At 51.6% G+C, this 16,062-nt stretch overlaps 9 protein-coding genes across 9 annotated transcripts; 4 read left to right on the forward strand and 5 right to left on the reverse strand.

Moving 5' to 3' along the window:
• Positions 1–125: 125 nt before the first annotated feature.
• Positions 126–686, forward strand: N7518_007264 (uncharacterized protein; the record flags this gene model as incomplete). The annotated part of the gene is made up of 1 exon (XM_057188191.1): positions 126–686. One exon carries the CDS (start codon positions 126–128, stop codon positions 684–686), a length of 561 nt encoding a protein of 186 aa, XP_057039894.1.
• Positions 687–907: 221 nt separating this feature from the next.
• On the reverse strand, positions 908–1,583 carry N7518_007265 (uncharacterized protein; the record flags this gene model as incomplete). Its single annotated transcript, XM_057188192.1, has 4 exons — positions 908–936; positions 998–1,090; positions 1,174–1,314; positions 1,409–1,583. The coding sequence occupies 4 exons, from the start codon at positions 1,581–1,583 to the stop codon at positions 908–910; spliced, it is 438 nt and encodes a 145-aa protein (XP_057039895.1).
• A 376-nt stretch (positions 1,584–1,959) lies between these two features.
• On the reverse strand, positions 1,960–4,287 carry N7518_007266 (putative C2H2 finger domain protein; the record flags this gene model as incomplete). Its single annotated transcript, XM_057188193.1, has 1 exon — positions 1,960–4,287. One exon carries the CDS (start codon positions 4,285–4,287, stop codon positions 1,960–1,962), a length of 2,328 nt encoding a protein of 775 aa, XP_057039896.1.
• Positions 4,288–4,977: 690 nt separating this feature from the next.
• N7518_007267 (mRNA transport regulator MTR10) lies at positions 4,978–8,175 on the reverse strand (the record flags this gene model as incomplete). The annotated part of the gene is made up of 6 exons (XM_057188194.1): positions 4,978–5,066; positions 5,131–7,371; positions 7,437–7,527; positions 7,578–7,850; positions 7,898–7,990; positions 8,050–8,175. The coding sequence occupies 6 exons, from the start codon at positions 8,173–8,175 to the stop codon at positions 4,978–4,980; spliced, it is 2,913 nt and encodes a 970-aa protein (XP_057039897.1).
• A 229-nt stretch (positions 8,176–8,404) lies between these two features.
• N7518_007268 (small nuclear ribonucleoprotein E) lies at positions 8,405–8,772 on the forward strand (the record flags this gene model as incomplete). The annotated part of the gene is made up of 3 exons (XM_057188195.1): positions 8,405–8,527; positions 8,585–8,675; positions 8,723–8,772. The coding sequence occupies 3 exons, from the start codon at positions 8,405–8,407 to the stop codon at positions 8,770–8,772; spliced, it is 264 nt and encodes an 87-aa protein (XP_057039898.1).
• A 33-nt stretch (positions 8,773–8,805) lies between these two features.
• On the reverse strand, positions 8,806–9,536 carry N7518_007269 (5-formyltetrahydrofolate cyclo-ligase; the record flags this gene model as incomplete). The annotated part of the gene is made up of 3 exons (XM_057188196.1): positions 8,806–8,921; positions 8,973–9,398; positions 9,479–9,536. The coding sequence occupies 3 exons, from the start codon at positions 9,534–9,536 to the stop codon at positions 8,806–8,808; spliced, it is 600 nt and encodes a 199-aa protein (XP_057039899.1).
• Positions 9,537–9,859: 323 nt separating this feature from the next.
• Positions 9,860–10,689, forward strand: N7518_007270 (uncharacterized protein; the record flags this gene model as incomplete). Its single annotated transcript, XM_057188197.1, has 3 exons — positions 9,860–9,961; positions 10,013–10,127; positions 10,178–10,689. The coding sequence occupies 3 exons, from the start codon at positions 9,860–9,862 to the stop codon at positions 10,687–10,689; spliced, it is 729 nt and encodes a 242-aa protein (XP_057039900.1).
• A 107-nt stretch (positions 10,690–10,796) lies between these two features.
• N7518_007271 (uncharacterized protein) lies at positions 10,797–11,387 on the reverse strand (the record flags this gene model as incomplete). Its single annotated transcript, XM_057188198.1, has 2 exons — positions 10,797–11,196; positions 11,248–11,387. The coding sequence occupies 2 exons, from the start codon at positions 11,385–11,387 to the stop codon at positions 10,797–10,799; spliced, it is 540 nt and encodes a 179-aa protein (XP_057039901.1).
• A 308-nt stretch (positions 11,388–11,695) lies between these two features.
• Positions 11,696–15,987, forward strand: N7518_007272 (putative non-repetitive nucleoporin; the record flags this gene model as incomplete). Its single annotated transcript, XM_057188199.1, has 4 exons — positions 11,696–11,972; positions 12,022–14,481; positions 14,543–15,321; positions 15,376–15,987. 4 exons carry the CDS (start codon positions 11,696–11,698, stop codon positions 15,985–15,987), a joined length of 4,128 nt encoding a protein of 1,375 aa, XP_057039902.1.
• Positions 15,988–16,062: the final 75 nt, after the last annotated feature.

Raw genomic sequence — 16,062 nt, forward strand, 5'->3', positions numbered from 1 at the left:
AACATAAGAGATAAATCTGCCTCCGCGCGCGCAGCAGCTCCAAATTCCCGACTCCTAATTATCAGCTCAAAAGCGCGAGTCAATAACCAACACCACCAAAACACCAAATCTACCAACTCCCAAAAATGACCGACCACCGCCTCCCAATCCAAACCCAACACTGCCGCTTCTGCAACCACCTCCTGCTAGCAACAACCCGCAACATAAGCACCCTACCGCGGCGCGGCGGCGAAGGAAAAGACAAAGCGCTGATTCTGCCCCTCGAGCGAAAAAGCTCAACAGACGCAGACGCGGATATAGAAGCCGACCTCAAAGAAGAAGCCAAGACCACAGAAACAGAACCGTCATCGCGCAAGACAAGAGCAAGACATGTCTCTAACCACACGACGCTGTTGCTGGCTACTACGATCCCGGACCGGCGGGCGACGATTATCCGGCGCGAAGACGGGATCGAAAAGAGGATTCTGTTGAGGTGTGGGCGGTGCAAGGTTGTTGTGGGGTATTATTTGGATCGGTTGCATTGGGCGTCTACTGGGGATCATCGGGAGAGGGGAGGGGCGCGGGATGGCGAGGAGGAGGAGGAGCGGCCGCCGGCTGTTTATCTTCTTCCTGGGGCTGTGGTGGAGACGGAGAAGTTGGGGGGTGAGGGGGTTGGGGAGAGGGAGTGGAGGGAGTGGGTTGTTTAGATGGGAGTGGAGTTTATAGAGGTGCGATCAATCTAGCAGATGCAGATGTAGATTAGATCTATATCTATGCGCTGCGCTACGCTACGGAAGGCGATACCCCGGAGCAGCATAATACAGTGTATTTGATAATAAAAACATACAAGACGAAGGTTCCAACGCGCCGAATTTCAATCCACCAAGGCAAAGCCATTTCCATATCGAACGTTAATCATATCGGGGTATTAGTTGGCGAGGATAGTACGGACAAGATCTGGAGAGAGTTAGCAGATGCAATATAGCATATAGCCCACTTTAGGCGCAGCAGAACATACCCGTGTAGTTAATCTCGCCGGAGCTAGTGTCAACAGCCTTGAGCAGCTCATCGACTTCATCGTCAGACATCTTCTCGCCAAGATTTGTGAGAACTGCAAGCGCGGGGATGTCAGCAATATCCTTCCCAACAACCAAACTCGAATTGCCTCGGACAAAAACAAGAACAAAAACGTACTGTATCGCAACTGTCCGACACCAATAAACCCAGTCATATCCTTATCAAAGACCTGGAATCCACGACAGTACTCCTCCGGCTCGCCGGGCTCACGGAAACCGCCAGGGCGGTTGAGGACTTTCAGGAACGAGTCGAAATCAACTGCAGCGAACGAGAGAATTAGCCAGGGATTCCCTTCTCATAGTCAGACGCGATCGCGTCCAACCAATACATAAACCAAAGAATCAAAACATACAGTCACCGCCAACGGACTTCTCCAAGTCGCTAATCTCAGCCAGCGTAGGATTCTGCCCGCAAGCGCGGAGCAGGTCACCGAGGAGGTCACCAGCGACACGGCCAGTGCCACGGCGATCGAAGAGCGAGAACGCTTCCTTGTAGTTTGTGGATGCCTGGTCGATTTTATTAGCCATGATGAAGATGGAAGAGAGAGCTGGCAATGCCTTGTTGACAAAGTTGTTGATGAGGGGGAGGAAATCCGGGGGCGAGTGGTTACATGGGCGGGAAGGGGTTGCGGTTAGACCGCTTGAATAGGAAGTCTATCAACAGTGAGGAATTTGGGAACTTACCATTTTGGTTGGATAGTTTGCGAAATTGGAGATTGGAGATTGGAAACAAAAATGCGGATTGGGAGGTGAAGGTCGAGGGGGGGAACTAGGTGGATCGGCGGTGGTTGTTAGGGCAACCGCTACAGGGGGGCGTATTCAGGGGGTTGTATACTTCTATTGCTGGCTAGATCATGGAATAATAGAAACGTCGTCTTTTGGTATATAAACACATTCATACATGCTACGACTGCAGCTTTGCGATGCAGCTGTCCAGCAGCCGCGCCGCTTCTCCTAGTAACTCCCATCGCGGTTTAGCAAAGGAGTCTCGGAGAATCATTAGTAGACCGAGACACCCGTTGCGCCCGCTCATGGCCTCTAATTCGTTGGGTTCCTGGATTTCTCCCACGCGATGCAGAAATTCCTGCATGTCGCGCTCTCGGTCCGCTAACGTCAGGAGGATAGGGGAAGGACGCAAGGGGCCGTCCAGCGCAAACCCGTAGGTCCACACCACCAGAGCTGCGAAATACATGACCCATGGCCGGTTTAACACGTAGTCATCGCGCGCAGCATACTCCCCAGGGTGTGTAGCCGGGTCTAAGAAGCAGGCAGATAGGTATTTGAGCGCGAAGAACGTGGCATCCCGCGCTGAAGCCTTTCTCGCCCATTTCTCGGTCTTTTCCCGTGCAGCAAAGTAGTCACGCGCTGTGATAGACCGGCCCATTAACCGGCCAGCACCTGCGAAGATCTGCAGATCGGCTATATCGACATGGGAGCCCATATGGGCCAGCCCGTGCAGCACGTTGCGCGACTCCGATGTGGTCGACGGTCCCAGGGCTTCGTCGAAGTCGCGGCGCCAGTTATCGAATGCCCGAAGGAGTGCTGAGCGCCATTTATCTCGTCCGCCGAGAGTCTGGCCCACACCGAGCGAGCTAATCTGCAGGTCTCGCTGGTTTAGATGCCAGCAGACACTCAGCAAGCCCGACATGATAATAATTCGTCCAAATGAGTTGGTCCGGACGGGCTGGCCATTGAGTGTGCGCTTGAGGCCGTCGAGGAACATAATTGGTCGCACACCGTGCGACTGCAGACTGGATTGCACACGAGCGACCTCGGCGGCGCTTGTCGCAGCCCACAGCGCCTCGTCACAGGGCAATGGCAGCCGTAGTTCGTGGGCCACCATTTTGGCCGAGTGACCGAACATGATGGCATGCGTTGAGTCTAACAGAAAGGCGGCGAATGCCACCCGTCGAGTCGCTTCAGCCTTGATCCAGGCTGACCATGACTCGTCTTCCTCTTTGGTTTCTGGGGTGGCAAATGAAGAACTACCGATGAGCGAACTACCTCGACGCATAAGCGTGAGTGTCGTGTCGTGGTGAATATGTGCGCGTTCGTGTAGTGCGCGTGTAGAAAAGAGCTTCTCGTATACTTCCAGTAGTAATAGAGACTGGAACACCCAAAGCTTCGCCGGCGGCCGAAAGTCCGCATCCATGAAGATTTCCCAACGCAAATGCCAGGCAATGAAGCAAGCCAATTCAGCCGCTGCTTCAATAGCAGACTGGCCATGAATCTTATCCAATGTCGCCGCGCCAATTGCCATGATCGCTAGTAGTAATAGGTTCGGGGTACGATCGGCACTGAATGTCGGCTGGTGCAATATTGGAAGTTGTGCATGGAAGTGAAACCAATAGGATCCAATGTACGTCTGCATCATACGTAAGCTCAAGGCATGTCGGTCGTTGTTCAAATCCCCGTCCATCAGCGCATCTTTGCGTTTAGTGCCTGAAGCATACGCCGACTCATTGAATCGTGTCGACATCAAGTGCAGCAGCTCCTGGCGCTTTCCTTCTGATATGAGAGCCGGTGGTGCTCCCGAGTCCAGAATACTCGTCACGCTCATGGGATGTTGTGGAATCACTGAGCAAAAGTTGTCGTCGTTATATACAGCCTCGTTCATGTAGAACTGATTCTGAGCAAGTGGTACCATTCCGTAGCCCAACGGCGCGAGCGGCTCGCTGAATAGCCATGCTGCAAAATCGTCTGCCATGGCGAATGGTGATCGGTTGTAGGTTTCCCCGCCGAAAATCGGGTAGGACATGGAGTCAAGGTCGATCAGATCCTCAGTCTGGGGCAGCACCGCTTGGAAATCTGAATATTGGTCCACTGATATCTCATTGCTGTCCACTCCGGTGGTGAGGGGGTATGTTGTCACCGGAGGTTTGGGCTCCTCCGAGCTAACGAAGTATTCGGGCGCGGTGATAGCAGGCGAAGAAGGCGAGGAGGTTTTGGTACCATTTTCGGCGAAACTATCTCGTTTCTGGAGCTGGGAACCGCTGGTGGTGTGACGTTCACGATGGCGCGTGCAGAGGTCCTGTCGCACGAAGGATCGGTAACAGTTGGGAAAGTCGCAGCGATAGATTTGTTTCGGGGCATGATTGAGAGCATGGCGACTCAGGTGTTCGGCGCGAGAATAACTCTTCCCACAGCCTTCAAATGTGCATTCGAACTTGCGATCTGAGAGAACTTTGCGACTGCGTCGCCGTCTCTTGGAGGGTTGACCGTCGTTCTCCATATTTCATGCCATGGCACGATGATCACTGGAAGGTGGAGTCAAAAAAGAATGTCTGAGCACCAAAGGAGGGGCCAATGGTTAGGGAGCAGAAATGAGTCACAGAATGAAGCGCAAGTGGGAGTTCAAACGGGTTGTCCGGGGGAAGTGCGGAGATATCGGTGGGGTGGTGTGGATATGACTTTATTGGTGAGAGATAGTCGGAGTGTATGTGTTGTAGGTTGTGTACATAGCATTGCAAGGAATACAGTCTATTCTAATTATATACTAGTGGTGGTATGTAGAATGAATATACTTGTAGATCCCTTCTACCCTACGCCTAAGATATATATACGGAATATGCCAATCTAATATTGATGCTCAATAGATTCATAACTCATGATCATGATCAAATGCCCACACACAGAAAGTGCGCCAACGCATCTCAATGCAGAAATGAGTCGCGACTATTGAATATCTAGATACAGGTCGAGCTGGTACAACATATGGCAATGTCAAAGCCAGAAAAGGTTCTGGTCAGGCCGACGTACCAGCAGGTCATTAATCATCACACCGAGTTCATGCCATCCCATCGTGTATCGTACTACGTGGCACGTCAATAGCAAGGAACTGACGCCTGATTTGTGCAAATGCTTCCATAGGGTTCTTTTTTTAATGCAGATCAGCACTCAATAAGACTTTACAGTGGCATTCTCATCCGCTGAATCGAAATCGGGCGGCTTCCAGACGGCCAAGGCCCTCGCGTGGGGCCACATTGCGGCGACGGTAAGAGTTGGTGAAGTCTAGATGAGGTTAGATTACAGAACAAAGAACAAGGGAGGGGAAGGGGAAGGGGAAGGGACCAACCTTGGAGAAGAACACGGATTTTGCGGGTCTCTCCTGACTGGACTTTATCAGAGACACTATTCAAAAGTCGCTCGGCTTCGCCATGCTTCATCGTGCCACTCGGCAGCATCTGCAAAGTGGTCTGCAGCCATGCCCCGGTTTCCTGGGGGAGCAGTTCAAACATCGTCATCAGTACTCCCGACGCATCAGCGAAGCAGTCACCCGGGAATGTGAACATCATGCCCGTCAAGACTCGCTGAGCCAAAGGCTGGCCTTGCGAGATAATCAACGCCTTAACGGCCTCGCGAACCTCGGGCGGGTTAACGTAAGGCTGGCCTTCCGGGCTGGTGAACTGGGAGACCATAGGCTTATCAAATGCAAAGCTGAACAGATCCCGATAATAATGCAGCGTAGCGATGAGAGGGTCGAGTTGTTGAAGAGTGAGAGCACTGAGTGCGGCGGAGAAGATAGGGACGGCAAGGGACGAAGTGATATACTTCTTGGGATAGTATCGAACGGCGTTAGAGGAGAGACGGAAGAAGTCTTCAATCACATCTGGCAGATTTTGTGGGGGGAGATCGTTCAAGATTCGCAGGAAAGCAACCGCCTGCTGCTCAAAGAACTGGAAAACGGCATCGCTGGTAGCCTGGTCGACGTACTCGGCACCATCGGAGAATTCGCGCACCACCGCATCGGTAGCCCAAAGGAAGCAACCCTCGCGCGAGGCCTGGAATCCGTTCGCGATACTCTGGGCCAGAGTCGGCAAAAGAGGGATCATGTCAGTGCGATAAGAGATGATCATGTATCTCCAGCATCGGCACACACGTTCGAGAATAGGCGTAGAAGACGTAAAGTTCATGACAATCGTGGTCATAATGGGTAGAATCTCACCGCAGTATTTGACGGCAGGGTTTTCTTCTCCCGGTGCAAGAATCGGAGTCACCACCTGCACGAAAATAGTGATCAGCTGTAGATGATCCGCTACGGCTCGCTGGCCTTCTTCATCCTGCGCATTATTGGCAAGGTTCATGATTCGGGCCATGATTGGGTCGCAGAACATCTTGTATGAATCGTAGATCTTCTCTTGGGGCTGCACCGAAACCACTGCAGCAACACCTTCAGTGACTTCCTCCTGGCTAGTGGGCTTCAGCTTGTCAAGAACCGACTCGTAGAAGGCATGAAGCTGCGCGATATGACCACCGAGCAACTTCTGGCAGTCAGTTCCTAAAAATTTGAAGGCAAGAGCAGAGGCCTGCACAACTTCCTGAGAGGAATGATGGAAACCGGAAATCACATAGTTGAGCTGGGCCTCCAATGTGTCGGGATGGGCAGCTGTCCATTCAGTGTAGCGTGCCAGCGCCATGATCGCCTGGAACCGCACTTTCTCCTGATTAGGAATCTGAACAATCAGAGGAATCAACTGCCCAAGAATGGTGCTCTCTTGGGGGTCAACCATGCGGCCCATTGCGCGGAGACCGAACAGAGGGGCCTCTAATTCCTGCCAATGAGGAACATGTTCGTCGCTTGATTGCGATGCATACTTGGCAACCCACTGCTGGATCAGTTGGTAGATTTTAGCAAGACAATCATTCACACCCACAACGGCACAGCAGTCCTTGAGGACATCGCCCATTGCATGGCGGAACTGACGGAATTTCTCCTCCTGCTCGCGGTCTCCGGAGAACAGGTCCTCGGTTTCGCCGTCTTCCGGGGTGGGAAACTCGAGGTTTTTGACCATGATGTCCACCAACCGGGCAAAGACGGGCTGGAAAGTGACTCGAGCGTCGGTGTACAGGTCGAGAGCAATATATTGCTTCAGTTCGTACCAGAAAATGAAAGTCAGAGACACTGCGTCGCGCTCCCAGTCCCGTGCGCAACATTCCAGAAGCGTCTCAACGAGTCCCTGGAAGTCACCCGGCAGACGGGCAACAAGGACAACCCATGCTTCACCTGCCTCCGCGAACATTCTTGTGATACCCTTGAAAGCCTCCAAATCTTCGGCCTCTGCAGTTTCAGCAACTTTAGGGCGAAGTGCCATCAATCGTGGATAAAGGGCTTGAATGATGGGCAATGACTCGTCCACGTCCTTTGTGTCGCGGTAAAGCGTGCAAACGCAGTCGATACCGGCGTCGAAAGATGCGTCGTTGTCCAGCGCTTTGAAGATGACGTCCATGAGAGGTGACTCAACGATCCTGGCAGCCGGGATTTCACGTAGCCACGAGGTAATGCAGTCGAGAAGACGGGGGTTTGTTGCTGCGGCAGCTGTTCATGGTCAGTTATGAAATTTAATTCGTCGGGAGAATAGGACGTGGTCGTCGAATACGTACGCGACGACTGAGCGTATTGGATCATCAGCTGCATGACCTGCTCCGCGTTGTCTTCTAGCAGCTCCTTGGTTCTCGCGAGCAACTCGTCTTCCTTTTGTAGATGTCAGCTTGATCTTTTGTAAACGCACTAGAGAAACATACACTGAGATTGATTTTGCGACCCTCAGTGACTTCCTCAGGCAAGATCTTCAGGAATTCCAGCACACAATCCCCTGCAGTGTTTCCTAGAGCTGCTCCGACAGTCGCCAGCACATCCTGCCATGTGACCATCTGAATCGCCAGACTGGCCAAGCATACACATAGCTGGGTCTGGATAGGGCGCGGGCCCGGCGCAAATGCAACCAATAGGTTTAGAACCGAGTCTCGCAGGGCCAATACTGAGTCCGGAGGGAGTTGATCGAGATCGAAAATAATCTGCGCAATTAGAAACGGCGAGAATCCTCAGGTAGGAATACCCTTACTTTTCCTTTCAGTGTAGTTGCGGCGAACAGCTTAGCTTCGACAGGCACATCGGGGGACTGTAATAGAGCATGTGTAGTTGTCCAGGCCTCAATCTAAAGACGCATTGAAATTAGCAAAAGATACCACTTAAGTCTCGGCGAAAGAATCGTACCGATTTCTGGAACTTCTCAAGGAATTCATGTGCCTGGGTCTTCTCAGTCCTAGACACATTTCCTTGCATTGTCGCGACGGCCGCCAGGACCGGGGCGAATGCCTGCCCGGCTTCCTTGCTGGCCATGTTGAACTAAACAGATTAATCAAGGCTCAGCAATGTATTAAGAAAGTATTAGCATCTGAGTGCGGAAACGCGTTCGAGGAGGGGGAGCAAGTTGATGGTGGGATGGGGTGGCCGTGACCAGATAACCGTATTACCGTAATCAAATCACGGGACGCCTGCCAGGCCCGCCAGAGCTTTCTTCGCCTCGTCTCCCGCGTGACAGCTATCACTCTCGACATAACCGCACATCATGGCAGGCCGCAAGACATTGTTGGCTCCGATCCATTTCATTTTCAGTCTCCTGCAGAAACGCAGCACTGTCTCAGTCTGGCTGTATGAGCAGCTCGCTTTCCGCATTGAGGGGAAGATCCGCGTATGTGTTTCTTTACAGGATACCGTTTTGCTTGTTATTTGAGCTAACCTGTGCTAGGGCTTTGATGAATTCATGAACCTGGTTATTGACGATGCCGTTGAAGTACGCCTGGCAACCAAGACAGAGGAAGAGAAGCGCCGGCCGCTAGGTACGATGAAATTGAAAGTCTATATGAACACAGCTAATGCGCAACAGGCCAAGTCCTTCTCAAGGGAGACAATGTCTCTCTGATCCAGGCTGTTTGAATTTTCGCTATTCCTTTTCTGTTTCGATTTGCGCTACACCCTGCGGTCTAAGAATTGACCATCACCAACCACGATCGCATCTACCAACCAATCATGCTCCACCACAGGAATATCCTCGGCGAGCAACTGGTCTTGAAGAGCAAGGGCAACTACAATGGAGTTCAGTCGGGATAAACGGATTTTTTTCTGGGATTACTTACCGAGGAATGGCATACTGCGGGTCGTTGTTGCATATCGCGTTAAAAAATGATCATAATACCCTTTGCCATGACCAAGTCGTCGGAACCCGTGGTCAAAGGCCATGCCCGGCATGACAATAAGATCCAAGCCTTGTGTCAATCCGTTCGGTCGACCTTCAATTTGCGTAGACAAGAGAGATGGGATTCCCCATTTGTCCAGCTGTAATGACTCGAACTCGGACATGGATTTCAGCGCGAACATGTCCATGATGGATTTTTTGTCCTGGGTATGAATATACGGGATATAGACGTTCTTCCCTTGCTGTAGAGCATCCTTTACGATCCCATTTGTTGAGAGTTCCCCGCTTGGCATAGACAGGTATACGGCGATGCTTTTAGCGCTTTGGTACTCGGGCAATGACAAGAAATTGGTTGTTGCTGCGCTGGCTGGGACAAAGTTAGTTATGGACAACCCAAAGACCACCATTCGACCTGACATTGTTGAATGATTGTGCTTATAGACAAACCCTGCAGGATTGAGCGCATCCTCTTGCGAAGGTCGCGCTTTGCAACCTGAAAAGCCATTCTGGTGGGATAGTTGTCGACGGATTATCAAGTCCACGGGTAAACGAGGAAGTAAATTACAAAAATAAACCGGAAAAAGAGTCAAGCGGGTACTTCCAATAGGATGGGATCATTTCAAAACTACAGTGATAACTATATGTACTACACTACAGAGCCATTGTATGTTGTATGATTGTTAATAGAGACAAATGATCCTTGTACATCTTCGATCATCAAACCCTTCCCATTCCAGGGCCTTGCTGAACTATGTTGTTGATCTCCACCCCAATAAAGGGCGCCCTTCAAATACTCCCTTTCTGTCAATTTTCCCTCTGTCAACTAAGATGTTTTTGATTTGGAGTCTTCTAGTCACAGCCGCTTTGGCGAGTGCAGGTGATTTGTTTGGAACGTGGACTACCAAATCTCGTGATGTTCTTACTGGTCCAGTATGTGGAACTATGTACACTATATGAATGACTCGAGACTAACGCGCATAGGGATTCTACGATCCACTCAACGACAAACTGATCGAGCCGAATCTAACGGGCATTTCATACTCATTCGACGATGAAGGAAATTACGAATCCGCATACTATCGCGCAATCTCAAACCGTCAGTTCTCCATGGTTATAGACTTTGGACGCTGTATTAATATCGAACAGCGGCCGACCCATCATGCCCGGGGGGAGTTATGCAATGGCAACATGGTGCTTATACTGTGTTCGGCAACGGAACGCTGATATTGACACCAATTGCTGTCGATGGTCGTCAGCTACTGTCCAATCCCTGCCAGAAGCAGGCAGGCCACTACACACGATATAACATCACTGAGGAGTTTCAGGTACATTTCTTTCGTGCTCTCTCGGACGGCTCATCTGACACAAGACAGGAATTCTCCGTGGATATCGACAAGTTCAATCGCATTAAACGCCTCGATTTGACCAGAATGGACGGCTCACTTGTCCATCCCATGTTCCTCGCCTACCAGCCACCAAAGATGCTCCCTACCACGACATTGAACCCCATACCAACCGGACATAAGCAAAAGCGAGAACTCTCGTCAAAGGCAGGATTTCAGCTGATCGCTAGAGAACAGCTGATCAATCCAGACCGATGGTGGTGGTTGGGTGTTCTGATGACATCTCTTGGAGGAGTAGCTTTCTTCTGCTCATGAGGATTTCAGACTGGCGTTGGAGAGGAGTTCTTTGTATTATGAATGAGATTTTAATGCCCTTGACTGAGGCTATTGTGACACTAATATACAATCTGGTAAATGTAAGCTCAAGAGAGCGCGTTCTTCACCTCAGTAGCAACTTCTTTCCGGTCTACTGGCTTGCCATCTAGAGGGCCTCCCGCAGCAAACAGAGCTTTGAGAACGGTGCCTGGATTGGGCTTCGTATTCGCATTGACCATAGCAGCGATCTGGTCGAGGACCACTACCTTGATATCGGCGATGGGGAGGGTCTGAACCTGACTAGCGTATTCTTCCAATACCACAACCTGTGCATCCTCTTTCTCCTTCAGATCTGGACGTTCAGCGGCATCAAACTCCTTTGCCGCATCTTTGGAGGCATTCATGCGTTTCCGGATTAGCGACAAGAGCTGAATGTCTGTCTGAATCGGCGAGGAGGTTTTGGCGGCGTTGTTGGTCTCGGAGATCAAAGCGCGGAGTACATTCAGTCTAATTATAAGCTTACTGAACCTCGAAAAAACAAGTGGAAAGGACCTCTACCTTGTCGTATCTTTGGCTCTCATGGCAGTTTTCAGATCAGTCCGCAAAGTAGCCATCAAGGGTGGCAGGACCGGACCGGTGGAATTCCACCGGACCAGACGAGCTGGTAGGCGCGAAGAAAAACGGATGGATTGGAACATTTTGATTGAAAACGGTAGACAATAAGACAATAGGAAACAAGTTCAATTGAGGGATCAATTGGGAATGGGAAACAATCGACAATCAATACCGTGAAGGCGGAAGATCCCAATTGGTCTGTGCGCTCCCAGGTGTTGACTCTCTCTCTTTTCGCAAAGACCTTGAATAATCCAGTCTCCTCCCAAGACCTTCTCTCATCGTCATTCCCCCACATATCTTTTGCTTTCTTTTTCTCGTCCGACCTCCACTGCAGCTTCTTTGTGTTTTCTAGCGGGGGATCGTCCCTTTCTCCCTCCTTAAAACCGTCGCCATGTCGTATCCGACTCTTCCAACAAATCTCCCTCCAGCGACGCCGCAGAAACCCCTTCCTGGAGCTTACTTTCAGACCCCGGCACCAGTCACAGCACGGCCTCTGCCGACTAGGTCGCCATTGCAGACGCAACCCCAGACGCCCATGCCAAAGCTCCCTCCAGCAGCTTCAAAGTCCAAAAATCAAACATTGAGCACCGAGGAGCGCGGGGCGCGAACGATCAATAGCAGCCTACAAAGCGAATCGCGTTATCCAGACCTCGACAGCTATTTATCTCGTAAATCTCCCCATTGAAGACTGCTTGAAGCAAGACTGACCAAAAACAGAGGGCTCCTCGTCTGAGTACAACATCCCCATATCCCAATCATGGGCACCATTCCAAAAAGTCAAAATGTACGATATCCCCGACCAGATTTTCGATCAATACAACCGCGCACAAGTTTCGACCAGCATGGGTCTGTTTGCCGAGTTAAACCACGCGTGGGTCGCGATTGACAATGCATTGTACATTTGGGATTTCACACACTCCAACCCGCAATTGGTGGGATTCGAGGAACAGCCTAACAGCATTAATGCTGTTAAGTTGACCAAACCGCGCCCCGGAGTTTTCTTGCCTGCGATCACCCATTTGCTGGTCATTGCGACAACTGCGGAGATCATTCTGCTGGGAATGGGCTATGAGAATACGCCCAGCGGAGGCCGACAGGTTTCTCTGTATCACACGGGGATGTCGGTGGCAGTCCGCGGCTTGGATATAAATGTTTTTGCAGCGTCAGCATCCACTGGACGCATTTTCTTTGGAGGATCGTCTGACACCGATGTGCACGAGGTCACTTACCAACAGGAGGAAAGGTGGTTCCAGGGCCGCTGTGGCAGAGTCAACCATACCAGCTCGCGTCTATCGGCTTTCAGGCCTTCAATGAGCCTGACGAACCTTGCACAAAGCGCTTCCGAGCATGTAGTGCAGATGGCACTCGATGACACCCGGAAGCTGCTCTACACACTCTCCTCCGCATCTACAATTCGAGTATTCCACATGGGACCCGAGGGCGCTTTGACGCTCGCAATCACCAAACGCGCTCTGGATATCTACTCTAACATCGGGCACATCATCACCTCCAACGAGACCCTGAACCCCAGAATCAAGATTGTGTCGATCAGTCCGGTGCCAGCCACGGAAGCGTCGCGGTATCATCTAGTTGCAACGACGGCAACAGGATATCGCATTTATCTCAGCGCCACTGGCTCAAACAGTTGGGCGCCTGCATCGACCAACACTAGCCCTCCGACAAGCATGCAGGCACTGCATGTCAAGACACCTCCCGTCGATCTCTCCCCCGGCGTGAGCGGGGTGGCATCTTCCATCTCACTTGTTTCGCCTCTTGGCGCGGTTTTACCTTCTGCTGGTCAGATTACTACACTTTCACCCACTCGTCTCGCCGAGCGATATTCCCCCGGCTATTTCTTCTGTTTTACTACCAAGGATCCACAGCAAAAGATTGATACTCTTTTCATCTCAACCCCCGACTCTGGTCGTATCGCTCAGTACCAGGAAGGCTCGGTCAGTGGTAAAGCCGCTGAGTCGGCTATCATCCTGGACCTGGGAGGCAAGGCAGAGGATATTGGTCTGGTTTCGGCACCTTCACCAGTGACCAACGAGTTGGCCGTTCAATTCGACCACCCGGCTGCCGAGATTGCCATCTTGACTAATGGTGGAGTTCATATCATTCGTCGGCGTCGTCTCGTGGATATATTCGCGGCCTTGCTCCGCAGCGGCGGCAATCCCCATGAGGGACTGACCGGCGATATCCAAACTTTCCTGAGAACATATGGACGGAGCGAGATGCTGGCAACTGCCCTGGCGGTGGCTTGTGGCCAGGGTATGGAGATTTCCCCTGACCAAAGACTGACCCGAATTACCGATCCGGACATCCTGGCGGCAGCACGCCAGGCCTTCATTACTCAAGGTGGTCGGGCTCATCTAAATGAAAATGCTATTGCGGATGGCTCAACGTCTGCTCTTGACGCCGTGCAGCCCTCTCCTCGACACACGGGTATTGCACTATACATTGCGCGTCTGTTGCGATCTATCTGGAAGGAGAGGATTGCCAAAGTGGGCAACGGACCTAATGGCGCACAATCCGTTTCCGCGTCTGTGAGTTCCAGCAAACTGCAGACTGTCCAGCATGATCTCTCCTCACTGGCAGAGTTCTTCAAGGTGAACAAGACCTTTATTGATGGGCTCAACGGCCCCGACGCTCTTGCCCGGGTAAACAGCAAGCAAGAAGAAGTGGCGCTGCAAGCCGAGCACCGCGCATTACACTCTCTCGTTCAATTGGTATCACACACAATCGAAGGTATCTCATTCATACTTGTTCTATTTGATGAGCGGGTTGATGAGATTGTGGCGACTTTGCCAGCTGAATCGAAAGCGAAGTTCCTCAGCCTCACCTTTGAGGAACTCTTCAGCTCCAGCAAGGGACATGACATTGCTAAAGAACTCGTGAAGGGCATTGTTAACCGCAACATTGCCAAGGGCTCCAACGTCGAGACTGTGGCTGATGCACTTCGACGACGCTGTGGCAGTTTCTGCAGTACTGAGGATGTGGTGATTTTCAAGGCACAAGAAATGCTGAAGCGTGCGACTGAGGCCGGTGCCAATACTGAATTGGGCCGCAACTTGCTCAATGAGAGTCTGCATCTCTTCCAGCAGGTGGCGGAATACTTACCTATGGATTATCTGGTTTCGGCAGTGGACAATTTCATTTTCAACCAGTTCTTTGCAGGTATGTTGTGTGATCCTGGTCTTTGCTTCTCATACTGATTGGTTATTCCTTTTGTCTTTAGGTGCTATCCAGCTCGCCCTCAACGTTGCTGCTCGGTCCGACAAGTCAAACCTTGCATATTCCTGGATCATGGATCAGCGTCCCGAACAGGTGCTTATCCCCCTTATTCCCTATGGATCCCGGTATCAGCTCCCGCTCACAACTACCCAGGACCCCCGCAAGGAATACTTCTATTTCCGCAAGCAGTGCTACGATCTCATCTCCAAAGTCGTGCTTGCAGTTGACAAATTGGCTGCATCCGATCCCGGTCTCATTGATGGCCAGCTGACCACTATTGCCAAACGCCAGAACGAGGCCTATGGCGTGATTTCTGATTCCACCGATGAGGTGTTCCTGACGAGTTTGTATGACTGGTACCTCGAGCAGGGCTGGAGCGATCGGTTGCTGCAGACGCAATCTCCATTTGTCGTCACCTACCTCCAGCGCAAGTCGAATGATGATCTAGGCCATGCTGATCTACTCTGGCGGTTCTATTCCCAATCCCAACGATTCTTCGAGACTGCACAGGTTCAATTCCACCTGGCCAATAGTGCTTTCGTGTTGCCCCTGAGCCGTCGTATTGAGTACCTTGGTCAAGCCCGCGCCAATGCTTCGATTTTCACACCGGACGTTGGGCGTCAGTCAAGACAGCGACTGCTGCAAGAGATTTCGAATCTCATCGACGTGGCCAATCTTCAAGACGATCTGCTTCAAAGACTCAAGGATGACGAGCGAATTCTTCCCGAACGGAAACCCGAGATCCTGCGCGAGGTCGACGGGCCAGTGATGGATATTAGCACAGTAAGTTCTAATTTCCCCCGAATCAAATTCCAACACGATACTAACATGTTCTAGCTATTCAACAAATACGCCGATTCCGCCAGTTACCATGACATCTGCCTCCAAATCTTCTACCAAGCCGACTATCGCAATGCGGCCGACGTCAAGTCAACTTGGCAACACCTGATCCAGGGGATCCATGACGCCACTGTTCAACGCGGCTCACCGCAACCTTACGAAGCGGTGATCGACAAAGTCCGCAGCCTCGGCAGTCGGCTTCGCATGTCCGAGACCATCTTCCCCATCCGCGAGCTCGTCCCCATGCTGGAGCGGTATGCATTAGAGTTTCAACGCAACGTGGGCCCGGCTACCTGGGTGGTGGATCTGTTCTTAGATCTTGGCGTTGCGCACGAATCGCTGTATGCGGTGCTGGAGACGATGTACTACACCGACGAGGCGCCCTTCCACGGGTCAAACCGGCGATTCATCGCTCACGACCTGCTGTACCTGCTGAGTGGATGGTTCCATGAGACCGTGCGCCTAGGCGGCATGGTCTTCGGCTCGGATATCGTTGCCGAACGTGTCTCTGAGATGCTGCTGATCCTGCAACAGAGCGGTGTCATTAGTGGGGAACAATTGGAGATCGCTCATGACTTGCGGTCACGGATCGATGATATTCTACGGTAATGTGGCGTTTGCTGCCGCGGCGATGTGGGGGGACTGGCCATGTAGCGTTGCAGATCTGCGTGGCGGTGACTCCTG

The sequence above is a fragment of the Penicillium psychrosexuale genome (assembly GCF_028828465.1).
Source record: "Penicillium psychrosexuale strain IBT 29551 chromosome Unknown utg000004l, whole genome shotgun sequence".
In the NCBI taxonomy this organism is placed as follows: Eukaryota; Fungi; Ascomycota; class Eurotiomycetes; order Eurotiales; family Aspergillaceae; genus Penicillium; species Penicillium psychrosexuale.